This window comes from Heloderma suspectum, chromosome 7, assembly GCF_057233095.1.
Source record: "Heloderma suspectum isolate Gila_16-S chromosome 7, 16-S_ref, whole genome shotgun sequence".
Taxonomy (NCBI): Eukaryota; Metazoa; Chordata; class Lepidosauria; order Squamata; family Helodermatidae; genus Heloderma; species Heloderma suspectum.
The window spans coordinates 76,418,148-76,433,705 of NC_139464.1; the positions used below are offsets into that span (position 1 = coordinate 76,418,148).

At 44.7% G+C, this 15,558-nt stretch overlaps 1 protein-coding gene across 1 annotated transcript in view; it reads right to left on the reverse strand.

Moving 5' to 3' along the window:
• TMEM117 (transmembrane protein 117) overlaps positions 1 to 15,558 on the reverse strand; it is a 325,750-nt gene that overhangs the window by 163,855 nt on the left and 146,337 nt on the right. The window contains exon 4 of the mRNA XM_084810666.1: positions 11,173 to 11,272. Within this exon, the coding sequence (XP_084666792.1) occupies positions 11,173 to 11,272 (100 nt within the window). The remainder of the gene's footprint in view (positions 1 to 11,172; positions 11,273 to 15,558) is intronic.

Here is a 15,558-nt window from a genome sequence, read left to right on the forward strand (position 1 = left end):
GTGAGCAGCACACCTTCCCTTTTAGCCCAAGTCATGATTTTGGTATATGTTAGGAATGGTATAGGTTTGGAGGGGATGAAGCAATGCTGTTAGGGTTTTTTGGCATTCACCAGGACCCACCCTGTCTGGATATGTCATATTTATTTATTATTTATTTATTAAATTTATTAACCACCCATCTGGCTGGTCACCCAGCCACTCTGGGTGACGTACAACATATAATAAAACAGTTTAAAACAACAAAATTCTACCATAAAAACATTTTCTAAAATACCCTAACCCACCCCAAATGCCTGCCTGAACAACCACGTTTTTAATGCACGACGGAAGCTCATTAAAGAGGAGGCATGACGGAGTTCCCTAGGGAGGGAGTTCCACAGAGTGGGGGCCACCACAGAAAAGGCCCTTTCCCTCGTACCCACCAGTCTAGCTGTCCTGGCTGATGGGACACAGAGAAGGCCATTTGAGGCTGATCTTGTTAAGCGGCCTGTCTGGTGCTGCTGGAAGTGCTCCTTAAGATAGGCTGGGCCGGAACCATATAGGGTTTTAAAGGTCAAAACCAACACCTTGAATTTGGCCCGGAAAACAACTGGTAACCAGTGCAACTCCTTCAGCACTGGAGTGATGTGATCTTGCCGGCGGCTGCCTTTAATCAGGCGAGCCGCCGTGTTCTGTACCAGCTGCAGCTTCCAAACCTTCTTCAAGGGTAACCCCACGTAGAGTGCATTACAGTAGTCTAAACGAGAGGAGACCAGGGCATGTACTACCGATGGGAGCAGATGGTCGGGAAGGAAGGGGCTCAGCTGCCGTATCAGATGGAGTTGATACAGCGCTGTCCGGCTCACAGCTGACACCTGAGCCTCCATGGACAGCTGGGAGTCCAAAATGACCCCCAGGCTGCAGACCTGGTCTTTCAAGGGTAGCCGTACCCCATTCAACACCAGGTCAACATCCCCCAGCCTCCTCTTGTCTCCCACCAAAAGTACCTCGGTCTTGTCAGGGTTCAGCTTCAGCTTATTCCTCCCCATCCAGCCACTCACCGTCTCCAGACATTTGCACAGGGATTCTATGGCCAACCTTGGTGAAGATTTGAACAAGAGGCAGAGCTGCGTCTCATCCGCATACTGATGACACCGCACCCCAAACCTCCTGATGATAGCCCCCAGCAGCTTCACATAGATGTTAAATAGCATCGGGGAGAGGATGGAACCCTGTGGCACCCCACAACTGAGTGGCCACGGGTCCGAAACCTCCTCTCCCAGTGCTACCCTCTGCTACCTGCTGGAGAGGAAGGACCGGAACCACCGCAATACGGTGTCTCCAATGCCCAACCCCTCCAGGCGGTCCAGGAGGATACTGTGGTCAACGGTATCAAAAGCCGCTGAGAGGTTGAGGAGAACAAGGAAGGAGCATTCACCCCTGTCCAGAGCCCTCCTCATATCATCCACCAAGGTGACCAAGGCCATTTCTGTCCCATGCCCAAGCCTGAGGCCTGACTGAAATGGGTCTAGATAATCAGTTTCTTCCAAGTGTGCCTTCAACTGCATCACCACCACCCGCTCAATCACCTTGCCCAAAAATGGCAGATTTGAGACTGGGCGAAAGTTGTTCAGAACTTGGGGATCCAAGGAGGGCTTCTTTAAGAGCGGTCTTATCACTGCCTCTTTGAGGGCTGATGGCATCACTCCCTCGTCAAGGAAGGTGATCACCCTCACCCAGTCTCTCTCTGTAGCCCATAATGAGCCAAGATGGGCAAGGATCAAGTAAGCAGGTGGTCGGCCTTACAGATGAAAGCACCTTGTCCACTTCATCAGAAGGAAGAAGCTGGAACCAATCCCACAAAACCGGTTTGCCACAGGCCGCCTCCTGCTCACTAACTGTATCCACAGCGTGCAGAATAACACTCCTTATCTGATCAATTTTATCTGCAAAGTGATAAAATTAGGCCTTAGAATGCTCCAGTGGTTCCGGAGCCACAGGACCAACCAGGCTCCGGACCACTTGGAACAGCCTCCTGGGATAGCACTCTGCAGACACAACAGAGGCAGCATAATATTCCTTTTTTGCTGCCTTCACCACCATGTGATAGGCTGAAGATACAGCTCTAGCCTGTGTCTGATCGTCTTTGGAGCGAGGCTTCTGCCACCGGCGCTCTAGCTGTCTCACCTCCTGTTTCAGAGCTCGTAACTGTGGACTGAACCATGGTGCAGTCCGAGCCCTGTTCAGGGGGAGAGGGCATTTCGGAGCCACCCAATCTAATGCCCCAGTGATTGCAGCATTCCAGCCACCCACCAGGGTCTCGACCAAGTGGCCGTTGGCATGCTCCCAAGAATCCCCAAGCGCGTTCAGGAATCCATTCGGATCCATAAGACGCCTGGGGTGGACCATTTTAATGGGTCCTCCACCCCTGCAGAGGGGTTGTGGAACCGAGAAGTCTAACGTCACCAGATTGTGATCTGACCATGACAAGGGGGTGGTAGATATACCCCCGACTTCCAGATCACTCCCCGCTTCTCCAGAAAGAAACACAAGGTCTAGTGCATGACCGGCTACATGGATGGGCCCAGTTAGAATATGGTGCAGCTCCCAGGAAGCCATGGTCTCCATGAAGTCCCGAGGTGCTCCTGTGAGGATGGCCTCCGAATGTACATTGAAGTTCCCCAACACCAATAAGTTAGGGGACTGCACACGCACATCAGAGACCACGTCAAGAACCTCGGCCAAGGAGTCAGTCGTGCAGCAGGGTGGACGGTACACGAGCAGAATCCCCAGACTGCCCTTCGGGCCCAACCTCTAGTACATGCACTCAGCAACCTTGGTCTCCCGGAGAGGGGGTCTGGTGAAGACCAAGGACTCCCGGTAGATAACAGCCACTCTCCCTCCCCGATCCCCAGCCCTCGGCTGCTGTGCATACGAAAATCCAGCTGGACACATGGCCGCAAGAGTTGGGGCAGCAGCCTCGGCCAGCCAGGTCTCCGTAATACATGCCAAGTCTGCACCCTCATCCAGGATCATGTCATGGATGAGGGAGGTTTTCTGGGTAACAGACCTGGCATTGCAGAGCAGCAAACGAAGGCCAAAAGATGGAGTCACGCCTCCCCCAGCCATCCTTTGGCTCTGGACAGGCCCAGAGCAGGGGACAGATACTACACATCTCTCCCTTGTTCCCCTTACCTGGCATGGCCTGCCCCTAGCGCTCCGCCAGCGCCTGCCACCCAGCCTCGGTATGTTCTGGCCCCCAACACTCCCCCCACTGCCTCCATCAGGTGGACACATGCCCCCTCACTCCCGCCTATCAGGCAGGCTACCCACCCCTAAAAACACAACAGATTCATGCTTGGGACAGCAGAAAAAAATCTGGGGTTTGTGGCACATGACATTTGGCATAGTTTTGAAAAGGATATGACAATGTTGTGGGAAAGGATATGAGAATGTTAACTACAAATCCATGGTGCACTTGTGGGTAGTGGCACAAAACTCAGGGTTTGTGGTACAAAACAGCACAAAACTGGCACAAAACTTTGGCATAGGTTTGGAAGGGCTACCAGATTTCAGGTTTCATAGTTAACACTCCTTCCAAGAGGGAAGGTGGCCATGTGGGAACTTGTCAGTTGGAGAAAAAGTAGTTGACCTGAGAGAGAGACAGAGGGAGAGACAGGGAGGGAGAGACAGAGACAGAGAAGTGAAGTTACTTGATCTAAGTCTGTCCTTGTCACACATATAGTTGTCCTAACCTTTAAATAAGGGGTGGGAAGATGGAAGTTCAGAATCTCCAGATGATTTGCAGTAAATCAGGCAAGGCTGAATCTCAGTATTTAACACAGAGGTGGACCTTGGGGTTCTAGTGAAAAACAAAGTAGATCCCGCAAGCTTAAATTCTGCCATTCCCTGCTTTAAATAACCCTAGGGAATAGTGTACCAATAGGGATAGTGTAGCTAGAAATTGTAACAAGTTTGTTTCTTTTAGGTCTGAATGTATGTTCGGTATGTTAGCCCTTGTTTTCCATCAGTAAACCATCAGGTTTCCCAATCCCCCCAGCACACATGCTCAGGCAATCTGACACTGGACACCCAAATCAGTGAGAATTCTTTATTGCAGGGAATCCCACAGCAAAAGCTGCAGTACTGAAGCTGGGCCCTGACATTATCCCCACTCCCATAACGCCGCCTCACCTTAAAAATTTACTCCCCTCCCCTCACACTTTTCCAGCTTGATTGCTTGGAGATTGCTGAGGGGAAGCGACTGTCTAACTAGGGAGCTCGCAAAGACACTGCCAGTGCTTCTGAGCTTTCAATGGGTCTAGCTGAAAATCTAAGCTATTTCAAACACTCCCCCACTACTGCACAGTTCAAGAACACCAGTAGTGGTGTAGCTCAGGAAGGTTCTTGGAAAACTACATGTCAGCTGGGGTGAAACTAACAGAGGAAAAGCCAACACCAACACAAGTGTTAATGATCTAAGCTTCAATTTCAAAAGGTGCTAATTTACAAGCATTCAGGATATGGCTAGAAACTCTAAAAGGCAGATTTGGGGCAAACAGTCTGGTCCAGGACTTTAAACAAATTAACTTAACAAACAAATCTACCAGTACAAAGTGGGAGTACAACCTTGGAAGCAAGATTTAGCAATAACCATGTCCAGAAGCAAAAACTGCTATGGCCAGAAGGCTAGGTTCATGTCTATAGAAGTCCAGTTGGGTTATCAAGGGCTGGCTGTATTTTCGGGGAGTATACAAACACATTAGAAACAACAAAACAATCTCTTTTGCAAGGAGAAAAGGAGAGCTCGACATTGGCTGACATTCTTAAAGCTGTTCATATGGCTTTACACACCATACAGGGGAGAAGTGGTTGCCATAGTCTCTGGTTATTGAATCAGAATCGGCTATGATCTCCTCCCCTTTGCAAAAGTAAACTTAGAGTTACAGGGCAGTTTTGAACTGCTGGGCTCTTAACAGCAAGGGAACAACAATTGTCAATGCTTCTCAAATGAGGACTAAGGAAACAGAGGCTTGAGTGAGGGGAAAAACTCTTGGGGCCATCCATCACTGGACAGGCTAGCCAGGGATTCACAACATGACCCCCCCCTTCTTCTCCCTCAACTGGCACACAAACCTTCAGGTAGAACCAGGTCTTTAACAGGCAAAAACAAAAGTCTTTGCTAAGCAGAGTACCGAAACCTAGGACACCACAGGGAGATGGGGATTGCCTTGTACTTGCATTCTTTATGCAGCCATTAATCTTCTTTGGGAAGTGGGGGGGGGTGATTTGCAGGGCTTGAAAGTAGAGCTTCACTGTTTGTTTTTAATTGTAAATCCTGGCTTCGAAACAAAACACAATGAGGTAAAGGGCAACCGAAACTTTGCTTTCTCAGGGGCGACGAATGGCTCAGGTCAGTGTTTTTCTGCTGGGGTTTCAAAAAGGAAAACAGTCTTAGTAGTTGATCTGGGCAAAAGGGGGTTCGTTTGCAGTTGTAACGTAATTTACAGTGTCAGCCAGCTGGCTATGCAGGTCTTGATGTTTTTGAAGACAGCTACTACATCTTCTTTTCTCTAAATCAGGTTGGGTCTCCCAGCTTACAGGGTTTGTTGGAGCTTGCAGGAGCGTGGTAGTAGTGTTTTTGGTTTGGCTAGGAACATGCTGTCAGGTTCCCCGATCCCCCCAGCACACATGCTCAGGCAATCTGATACTGGACACCCAAATCAGTGAGATTTCTTTATTTCAGGGAATCCCATGGCAAAAGCTTAATGGTTACACTCTTCAGAAATCATATAGCTGATGGTCAGTAGCTATAGGCTCTATGTAATTCCAGAACAGTCCAAAGCTAAACACTACTACCGTGACTGGTTCCAGGCCACTGCTTTCACATCAGCAACTCTACACTGCATGAGTTCTGGCACAGGGAAGTCCAAAAGTCGTAGTTCAAACCCAGCCTGCCATACACTGAGCTGACTACAAACACAGACACACAATCCACAGCAACGAGAGTTTACATCTATGAAAAGCTTCACAATACTTTTCATGGCAAGTCCTTAACAATCCAAAGTTCCAGTCCATATGCAGAGTGCCTCCAAAAGCCCAGACGATGATGGATCCAAACAGAGAAGGCTTTGGGCAATGAAGATGAGATGTTCCTAGCAAAGGTTCTTCGCCTTTGCATCAGCTTAAAAGTCTACAGTGTGACTGTAGGACATCCCCTCGAGATCCCTGGACAGACAAGGGCCTTTAGCCTTTCAGCAAGGCCCCTGTCTAAACAGGGCGGCACTGCTCAGCCCTCCAGCAGTGATGCTTCAACCTGGGTGACCCTTTTGCAAACCCTACCCCACAACTGTCAGGTTCTCACAGACAGCTTCCAGCCTCCCTGCCTGCCAAGGCCAGACCAGCAGGTGGACAGGGAGTTGGGTGACTCCCCCTGCCTCTGCTCTGAGAACACTGACAGAGATAAGCTCACACAGACTCTGACATTCCAGAAACTGAATAGGCCCAAGCCCTTCCAGGCTACTTCTAATCAAATCCTGGCTATAACCTACAAGGCCCACAGCAGTACTGAAAACCCTGTCTTTTTGACCTATGAACAAAATAAGCCCATTTGGGAATTCAGTGAACCCCACAGTGTGCCTTATTAAAGACTTCCCTACCATCCTCCCTGATGGTGCCTTACCCTCAATCCTGCCTACAGTGTTCAGGGAATGTGGCAAAACAGGGAGTGGTGGCAGTAACCCTATTTGGGTAAAAATTGGCTATATTTTATTTATCCCTTTAACACTGGAAGGCCTCCTAGGTAGGGGGTGTCAAATCTTTTTCATCCCGAGGTCCAAATTTGATTTCAGAGAAGTTCCAGAGGAGGACAGAGCCAAAGGCAAAAAGGGAGGGCCAAAGTACCCCAAATGCAGCTTGTTTAATCTTAGCGCCCTTACTGCCAGTAACTAAGCCTTAGGGCCATCATTTCAACCTTTTAGAGTGGGGGAAAATATGCAAAAGCTGGGAAAGCAACAACTGATTGGCAGTCACAGAAAAGGGGGTGAGGCCAGAGGAAGGGGATGTGGTCATCTGGGGGACCTCGGAGGGCTGGATTAGGGCCCCACGCAGGCCGGATTTGGCCCACAAGCCTAAGTTTCAACACCCCTGTCCAAGGTCATAGGGAGGTAGAACACATTGCAAAATCCCACCACTGAATATGAGCAATTTCAGACTGCAATTAGCTGAGGAGCTGAAAAGCAAGGAAGGGAGATGTCCATTTTATGTTTAGTTGGCCATTTTATGTTATTAAAATATTCTACTAATGAATCATAGAATGGAGATGTGATGCTTTATAAATATTTTCATTGACTATAAATATTTTCATTGTAGCCTATACTCTTAATGGGATTATATACAAAAATTGCACCCATCCTGCAATATCCTATGGTAGCTCTGTGTGAGTAGAAAGCTGCATGCTGGTATCCCCATATAATTCAGTGGGGACCATTTTTGTATTGATTTGCTGGTTTGTAGATAGCTGCCTGCTTCGTCAAAGTAAATCAGGAAACCCAAAGCTCATGTGCATTGGACCATTTACCCCAGGCTCTGGATTAGGTTGAATCAGTTATAATGGTGATATTTGCCACTACCATTTTATTAGTGGACTTCTAATCACTAGCCTGGATGCATTGCCTGATGCACTTTAGCTGACAACTAATCATTCATTTGGCTTTCAGGTAATCTGAGCTTGCTGAAAGATGATCAGGATCGGATCTTTGGTGACCTTTAAATCATACAATTATTTTCTTTATATATAAACTAGAGAGCAAAACCAGTGAAAAGAAGACCACACTCATGGATATTCAGCTGCAACTATGGATGATGAATCGTTTGCTGGAAAACTAAGAGAGATGCCAACATCCATCCATGGATGTACTTCTTGTTCTAAATCTGTCCAAATGGCTGATTTGCTGTGTGCTTCTGTTTCACGGTCACCAAATCAAAATAGCGTAATTTGTTTTGGACATGGCATTGACACACAGCTGTAGACTGAAACGTTAAAAGAAATGGCATCCTTTATGCTATTTTTCTTTTTATCACAGTTTGGGTTTGCAAATACGTAACAGGTAGAAGACAGATTTAAAATATTTAGATGATTTCCCCCAAAACTGGAAAAATAACAATTCCAGTAGTGCTTGCTATTAATCCTTGCATCTTTCCTTAGCAAACAACAGTGTATTTATTATTATGTATTTTAATGTACTTTATCTTCCTTTGTAAACCACTTAAAAGTTATATTTTTTAGATATGGTAAGCAGAATATAAATCTATAAAATAAACAAATATAAATGAACATGCTAAATTAGATAACTCTCTAGGGCAGTCCTTTCGAACATGGTATCCTCCACATCCATTGGACTTCAATTCCCATCAGCCCCAGCCAGCATGGCCAATGGTCAGGAATGCTAGGTGTTGACACATCTGGAGGGCACCAGGTTGGGGAAGGCTACTCTAGGCCATCAGAAAATTTTTCTATGCAAATCACCCTAATTACCCTAATTTGCATAGGATTTTTTTTCTGGTAACCCCACATTGCTGCATGCGTTGAATCATACAATAGTAGTAGGGTTGGAATGGGCCTACAAGGCCATTGAGTCCAACCCCCTGCTCAGTGCAGGAATCCCAGTCAGAGCATCCCTGACAGATGGCTGTCCAGCCAGCCTCAACTTGAATGCCACCAGTGTGGGAGAGCCCACTACCTCCCTAGGTAATTGGTTCCATTGTTGTATTGCTCTAACAGTCAGGAAGTTTTTCCTGAATCCAGACTAAGTTGGATGCAGACTAAGTTAGTTGTAGTCATGACTTAACTCCTATTGATTTCAATGGGAACAAAATGTAACTAACTTAGTCTAAATCCAGTGTTAATGAGTAAAGGATTGGGTGAGGAAGCACAAAAGATTGTTCAGGTAGAACTGTTTTTGAGCTTTTATCATATAAGATTCTAGATTTCTTAAGGAAATAAGATCTCTTATGGGAAAGGACTATATTTCTACTATTCTTGGTGCCGTGCAGGAAAAGAAGACTTCCTAAAGGCAATAGAAGACACTTGACAGTTATATTTATGTTTCTGAATATACTGACTAGCTGGAGAGAAGGCAGCACATTGTCAAATACAAAACAAAAATAATATTCATAAAGAAGAATATTGGAGAGATATTTTGAAAGGCTCAAGATAAGACTTCCATAACTTTAAAATATAGACAGTTGAAACCATGTTAGACATAGGGCATAGGTATGAAATTCTCTGAAGCGCATGTAAGACTAAGGGTCCAACAAATAGATGATAAGCTCTGGTAAGCTACACAACCATCTTCTCATACCAGAAATGAAGTATTCACAGCAATGAAATAGAGTAAATGGGTGGTTTAGTCTATCCTCGTCCAATTCCCTGTACTAGAAACTGTACAAAGTAAAACAAGTGGTACTGCACATAAATATTGGGTTGGACTTGATGGTCTTATAGGCCCCTTCCAACCCTACTATTCAATGACTATTCTATGATTATAGTAACTCTTTGTAGTGAAAGACCAACAAGCCAGTCCCATTTACATATGCCCTGGTTAACATATTAAAATATCTAATTGGCCATGCTGGCTCAGAATTATGGGAGTTGCAGTCCAAGACATCAGGAGGGCACCAGTTTGGGGAAGGTTGCTGCATATGTGCCTGGGAACTGGTTTCCTTGAAGATCAGTAAACATATTTATGGTCGTGATGAAAGTCTGCAGTGCTGGCTCCAGGTTTTTCAGGGCCCTTGGGCAAGACACCTCCAATTGCACCCCTCCCTCAGTGAGTCCACCTGCTCATCGCCATCCAGCTGCTATTGTTCCTCATCCTCTTTCTCAGCATTGCTGCTGCTTGCTTGCTTGACAGGTAGAGAACCAGTGAGCCAGTAGTCCGGGGCATTACTGCTCCTCCTCCGCACCACCACCAACACTGGCCTGGTTCACACGACCACTGCAGCCCACTGTGGCTTATTTAAGCCATGGTGGCTTGCGGTGCCCATGGACACCAAATTGCCAATAATTAATGCCCTCAGCTCATATTGTCTGAATTTGGCGAGGGTGGATGGTTGGGATGGTTAACACCCCGCCCCACAACCCTAAAACAGGCCATGGGTTCTGGGTGGTTTCCTAACCAGGTTCGGACATCAGGAGAAACTGTGCCCAGCAAGCGTAATTAGAGAAATGAGCTGGCCTGAGACCAGTGTGTGAGGGGGTGGTTAACAAGTGGTTTATTAACCACCCTCATGTGCTGCAAACTGGGCCACTATCTGAGCCAGAGCGAGAGTCAGGTTGCAATGGTGAAGAGGAGCAACTCCAGGGGGCTCTTGCCAATGGGGCCCTGCTGGGGTGTGGGCGCTCAGCAGGTGTTCGATCATGCCCACCCTTGATGCTGGTCCTGAAACTGTGCACAAAATTTAATGTGAGTAGCCCTAAAGGGGGAAAGAAATAGTAGCCCTAAACGGGGAAAGAAGCATACTTTGTTTTTAGACGATGTAGATGATCTAGGCATGTGCTGCAGCAAGCATCGTCTTAGAAGAGGCATCGCTTCTTCTGTGCTGTTAAAAATACATCTCAGAATGCCTCTTAACATACGTTTCTGAAAGCAAATCTATTTTACACTTTTATTTCTTTAAATTATTTCAAAAAACAGAAACAGAAATAAAAATGGCAACAAAAATTATCTATTGAATCTGAACTCCTAATGCCTAATGCACCACTAAAAAACAGGTTTAAAACCCATCACTTTCTAAAGGTGGGTAAGGAAGTGGAGCTTTGAATTACAGAGGGAGGTTTGTACTGGCTTCCTCTGCCACCCCCCTTTTTTTTAATCCAGTCACTGGCAACATCTATTATCTTTTTATTATTCAACATCACACCCAATATGAAATAAGTGTCTTGGATTCTTAGCCAGGATTCCTATTGACATCAAGGGAACAATTCAGCATCTAAGTATAATTTCTAACTATATCAGCTTTGTATTTTCAGTGCACAGACATATCCAGCTGTTCTCCATCATACCACTGTTACCTTGGGGCTTATTTGCTTTGAGTTGTGCTGTTCAAGGCCTTTGGGCTATTTTGGATTTCAATCAACAATTATGCTTTTCTTGTTTAACTTTCAGTTTGGTTTTTATAAAAACCTCTTACCATCCAAGCTGTGACAAAGTCTCCCATCCAGGTCCCCACTGCTGCTACTTTCATAAAACTTTCATTCCTGATGCCCATGAAGTCTGTTACAATGTATGCCCTGTAAATGCAAGCACACATAACTGTAAGTTACAGACAGTCAGGTTTCTGCAGAATTACAGACGATTTGGCTTGGCTGGCCATTAACCACTCTACTTTTGTTTTGCAGTCTAAATACTTATTGATTCTTTGCATTTATATCCTTCCTTCCTTTCACTGTAGAACTCAAGGCAGCATAGAGGAGACTAAAGGTTGTCTCCCATCCAGATACGGACCATATCTACACACCTGCTTAGCTTTAGCAAGGTGGTTGCATCATGTGCCCTAGGACTGCTAGATATGCAAACACTGGACTCTATGTGTCTTTATTTCCAAGCACATTCTGCTGAGTTCAGTGGAGATTACGTTCAAGTAAGCATGCCTAAGTTTTGCAGCCTATGGCTACAATCCTGTATGCATTTACCTAGGAGTAAGTGCCCTTGAAGCCAATGGAACTTGGTTCCTAGTAAAAGTACAGAGGACTGGCCTACAAGTCTGCATCCATACACCAGATTCATCAGCAGTGAATGTAGCATGGGGACAGGGTCATGTTTGGGCTACATTCCACACAATGCTTTGGTAACCTAGCCAAATGAATGCCATGATTTTGTCTTGCACCAGAGTTATCTTGGCAGCTGACATGAGAAGGAACTACACTAGCTTCCCAATGGTTCTTTCTGACAGATAATACCAGACCAGCATGAAATCCAGCCACTCTGGGAACATACGAATCACTTCTGGAAGTTCCCTGAGTCTGTGGAAGCAAATTCTAATTTGAGTAGTAAATTTGGGCTCGCAAGCAGAGCTACCATATTTATCACTAAAGGCCACAATAGATTCAACATGGAATCATAGTGATTGGATCTCACAACACTGTTTTCTTTGCTTAAAGGAAACTGTTGGGTGTGGGCACAACTTGGATTGGGGCTGTGGTGCTGGAAGAGGAGTGCTATTCCATGGAGTAAAATTCACTCAAACTGTTGTTAGGAGGGGGAGGGGAGGAGAGAAAGAGTTAAAGATAAGCAAAGAAATATGTCAAGAAAGAGATGTCACAAGAAGATCCATCTTCCATATGACATCTAAGTTTGTGCTGAAGGTTTGCACAAAGAGAAAAGCTGTAACTCTTTTTGCTTGACCCTCAGTAGAGAAACAATGGTTGGGTCTGAACAGCTGCTGCAAAAATGAAGGCTTTTAGTCATGCCTTAGAAATAGAGAAAGCTGACCTATGACAATCTGAATTGTTCAGGCCCATATTTGGAAAGAACAGTGTAAAATACCACCTTTCATGGAATCCTAACTAGAAGCAATTGCTGCCCATTGTATTTGTTTGTACGTTTAGGTGACTAAAAGAAAAATGAATTACTCACTGGCCCTGAGCTAAAGTAATGAAAATGTGCAAGTTAACAATGAAATTCTGCAACTTTAACCCAGGCTTACAAATAGAAAATCACTTTTTCCGTAAGTTATTAGGTGAAAAATATATAGAAAGGATATAGTTTCCAGATCTTTCCTGTGCTTATAAGAAAATGAGCTAAGACTGCCAGCTCCTTACTCCAGAAAAATATATCCCAGATCCTATGTCAGCCTTCCCCAAGCCAGCGCCCTCCAGATGTATAGGACTACATCTCCCATTATCCCCAGTCAGCATGATGCTGGCTGGATTTGAAGGGAGTTGTAGTCTGGATGGCACCTGCTTGAGGAAGGTTGCCCTATATCTTTTTCCGACCTTCATATCTCTGGTCCTGTGTGTTTGTTTGGAGCATGATAACACACCCAGCTGACCAACTTTACTCTTCCAACATTCTTCTTTTTGCATCTCCTAGGGCTGATCCAAACATGCAGAAATAGCAGGGTGTGTGCCTCCTTGAGTAATGACACAGGAAAGTGAATATATCAGGGACAACGATTTTAGCCCTTAGATGCTTTTTACAAAACAAAAAAGTTGTTTTATTATGAGGGAACACTGAATCACAAAATTCCTCCACCTGATAGTTAAGGAAGGACTATACCACATGCGCCTGCTCCATATTTGACTTGGGCCTTAGGATCTGTGTAGAAAATTGGGTATCCCAGCCTAAACCCTGATCTTTCATCCTGGAATAAGCAGTCAGGTAAACTGTGGCAGACCTGCAGGCTCAGGAAAATGGATTTCAGCCTTCCATAACATGTAGTGAGCAAAGAGGCGGCATTGAAACATCTTGGAATTGCTTATTTGCGTAGCCAAGGGCTAGATCTACACTACTGCTTTATAGCGGTATTGAAGTGCACTGATAACTGTTGGGGAACATTACACATTTGATGTACTGCTTCTGTAGAGTTATTTCCTGCTTTTTATTCCACATTATCCAATATACCACAACAACTGTCATTGTGTGTCCTATATAAATGTGCAAGAGGGAAATGTGCAAGAAGGTTACCATGATGGGATCATAATGATATGACACAAGGTGTAGATCTGTCCAAGGGTATGTTTTCTCAGGATAAAAGCCCCATATTAGTTCTTTACACAAGCCCTCAGATTTTAGTTCTAAGACTTAGAACTTCCTTGCCATTTCTTACCCCTTCTCCTTCATAATCCACCCCCTGCATCTATCATAATCACAAGAATGCAATTCCCTGAACTTGTTTTTCAAGTGATTTCTTCAGTGCTTTGTTCCACATACTAGCAACAGCAAGTTTTTTCCCCCCTCCCCTGAACTCTAGGATTCTTTTCTCCCCTTGTGATCTGGATTTGAAGTAAGGTACCTTTGCGAACAGATGCTCTGTTTCTGATGAAGCAACCCCCACCGGCAAAAAAAACTACAGTGGCACCATTCAGGTGCGGGGGGGGGGGAGAGAAATGTACTTTAGGTTATTCACACATGTTCTGGCAATCAGGCAATGGGTATTTGCACATCTTCTATAGATATTAGAATTGCATATTAAAACTGGCAATAGTATGTCTGTGATGTCATCATGCACACGTTTCAGAACGTATGGCCAAATTATGATGCTACTCACACATACCCATGCTGACTCTGAATTCTCTATTTTAGCTATTTGTTTATATTTTGGAAAGAAAGAAAGAAAGAAAGAAAGAAAGAAAGAAAGAGTATATATAAAGTTCCTAAAAAGTCATTACCAAAGTAAAGATGCACCTATCGCAATTCCCTCAGACTCTAAAGGCCAAACTACACATCACACTAATCATGTAGCGTGTAGTTGAGGCTCGTGCTTTGTTTTAGTCTAGCATAACTGCATGTAATCCTAATTTGGATTGGGACCAGCATGCTCCAGCAGGGAAAAATCAAGCATCTCCCCACATCCATGTTTTCCTGAAATTCCACCCCCTGAGGGGTGAAATTATAAAAAAGAAAAAAAAAGGCTCCATTGGAGTCAATGGAGACATTTTTCTTTTTAATCCTCACCACCACCACCACCACCACAATGAGAGGGTGAATTTTAGGGGGGAAATAGGTGGGGGCTAGGTTTAATCCTTCCCTCCCAATGCATGCTGGTCCCAATCTGAATTGGTATCTCACACAGTTATACTAGAGTCAAGAAAAATATCAGGCTCAGATATAACTATGCGATTAGCAGAAGGTGTCATTTGGCACTTAGATACATAGTTCTATCAAATCTAAGAAGCAATTGGAGTAATAAAGCCAAATGGCCTTTTTATTATTAAATCTTTCCATTCCAGCCTTATCCAACTCAAACTATACCCAATATGATACAATTGTTCTATGTTTTGGTGATTTAGGAAACAATCCTTCCTGTTCAGCAGAATAAATCCTGTCTTTTTACAACATAGCTTAATGAAGTGTAACTTCCTTTATTAATACTAAAGACAAAAACAAACATACAGAATAATTTTCTTTATGAACTAATGGAAGGAATCATAATGCTTTGATGGTCAACACAGATTTGCATCTGGAAAAAAATACACCGACTGTCAATTCTAGACATGTTTAAAGATGCAGATAATTGACATTACAGAACAGTACAACTCATCTGGTGTGCAAATTGACCTAAACATTTGGCCATAGCCATTTGATATTGTCAAAGAGCTAACAGGCAGATTCAAGCAGCTAAAATACCCATGAGGTCCTGGTGTGAACACAAGGCTCCTTTGAAGACATTTTCCCAGCAGCCAGACCTGGGCCATGGGGGTTGGCGGGCAACTGTGTGATTTATTCTGGGAAGGGAAGGAACCCAAAGATAGACTTCTATGAAAGTTGTATTTCCATAGAGACTGGATATGAGACCAATAGGGATACAGTCAACATATCTACCTGAAAGACCAGCTTCTCCCATGTGAGCCTGCCT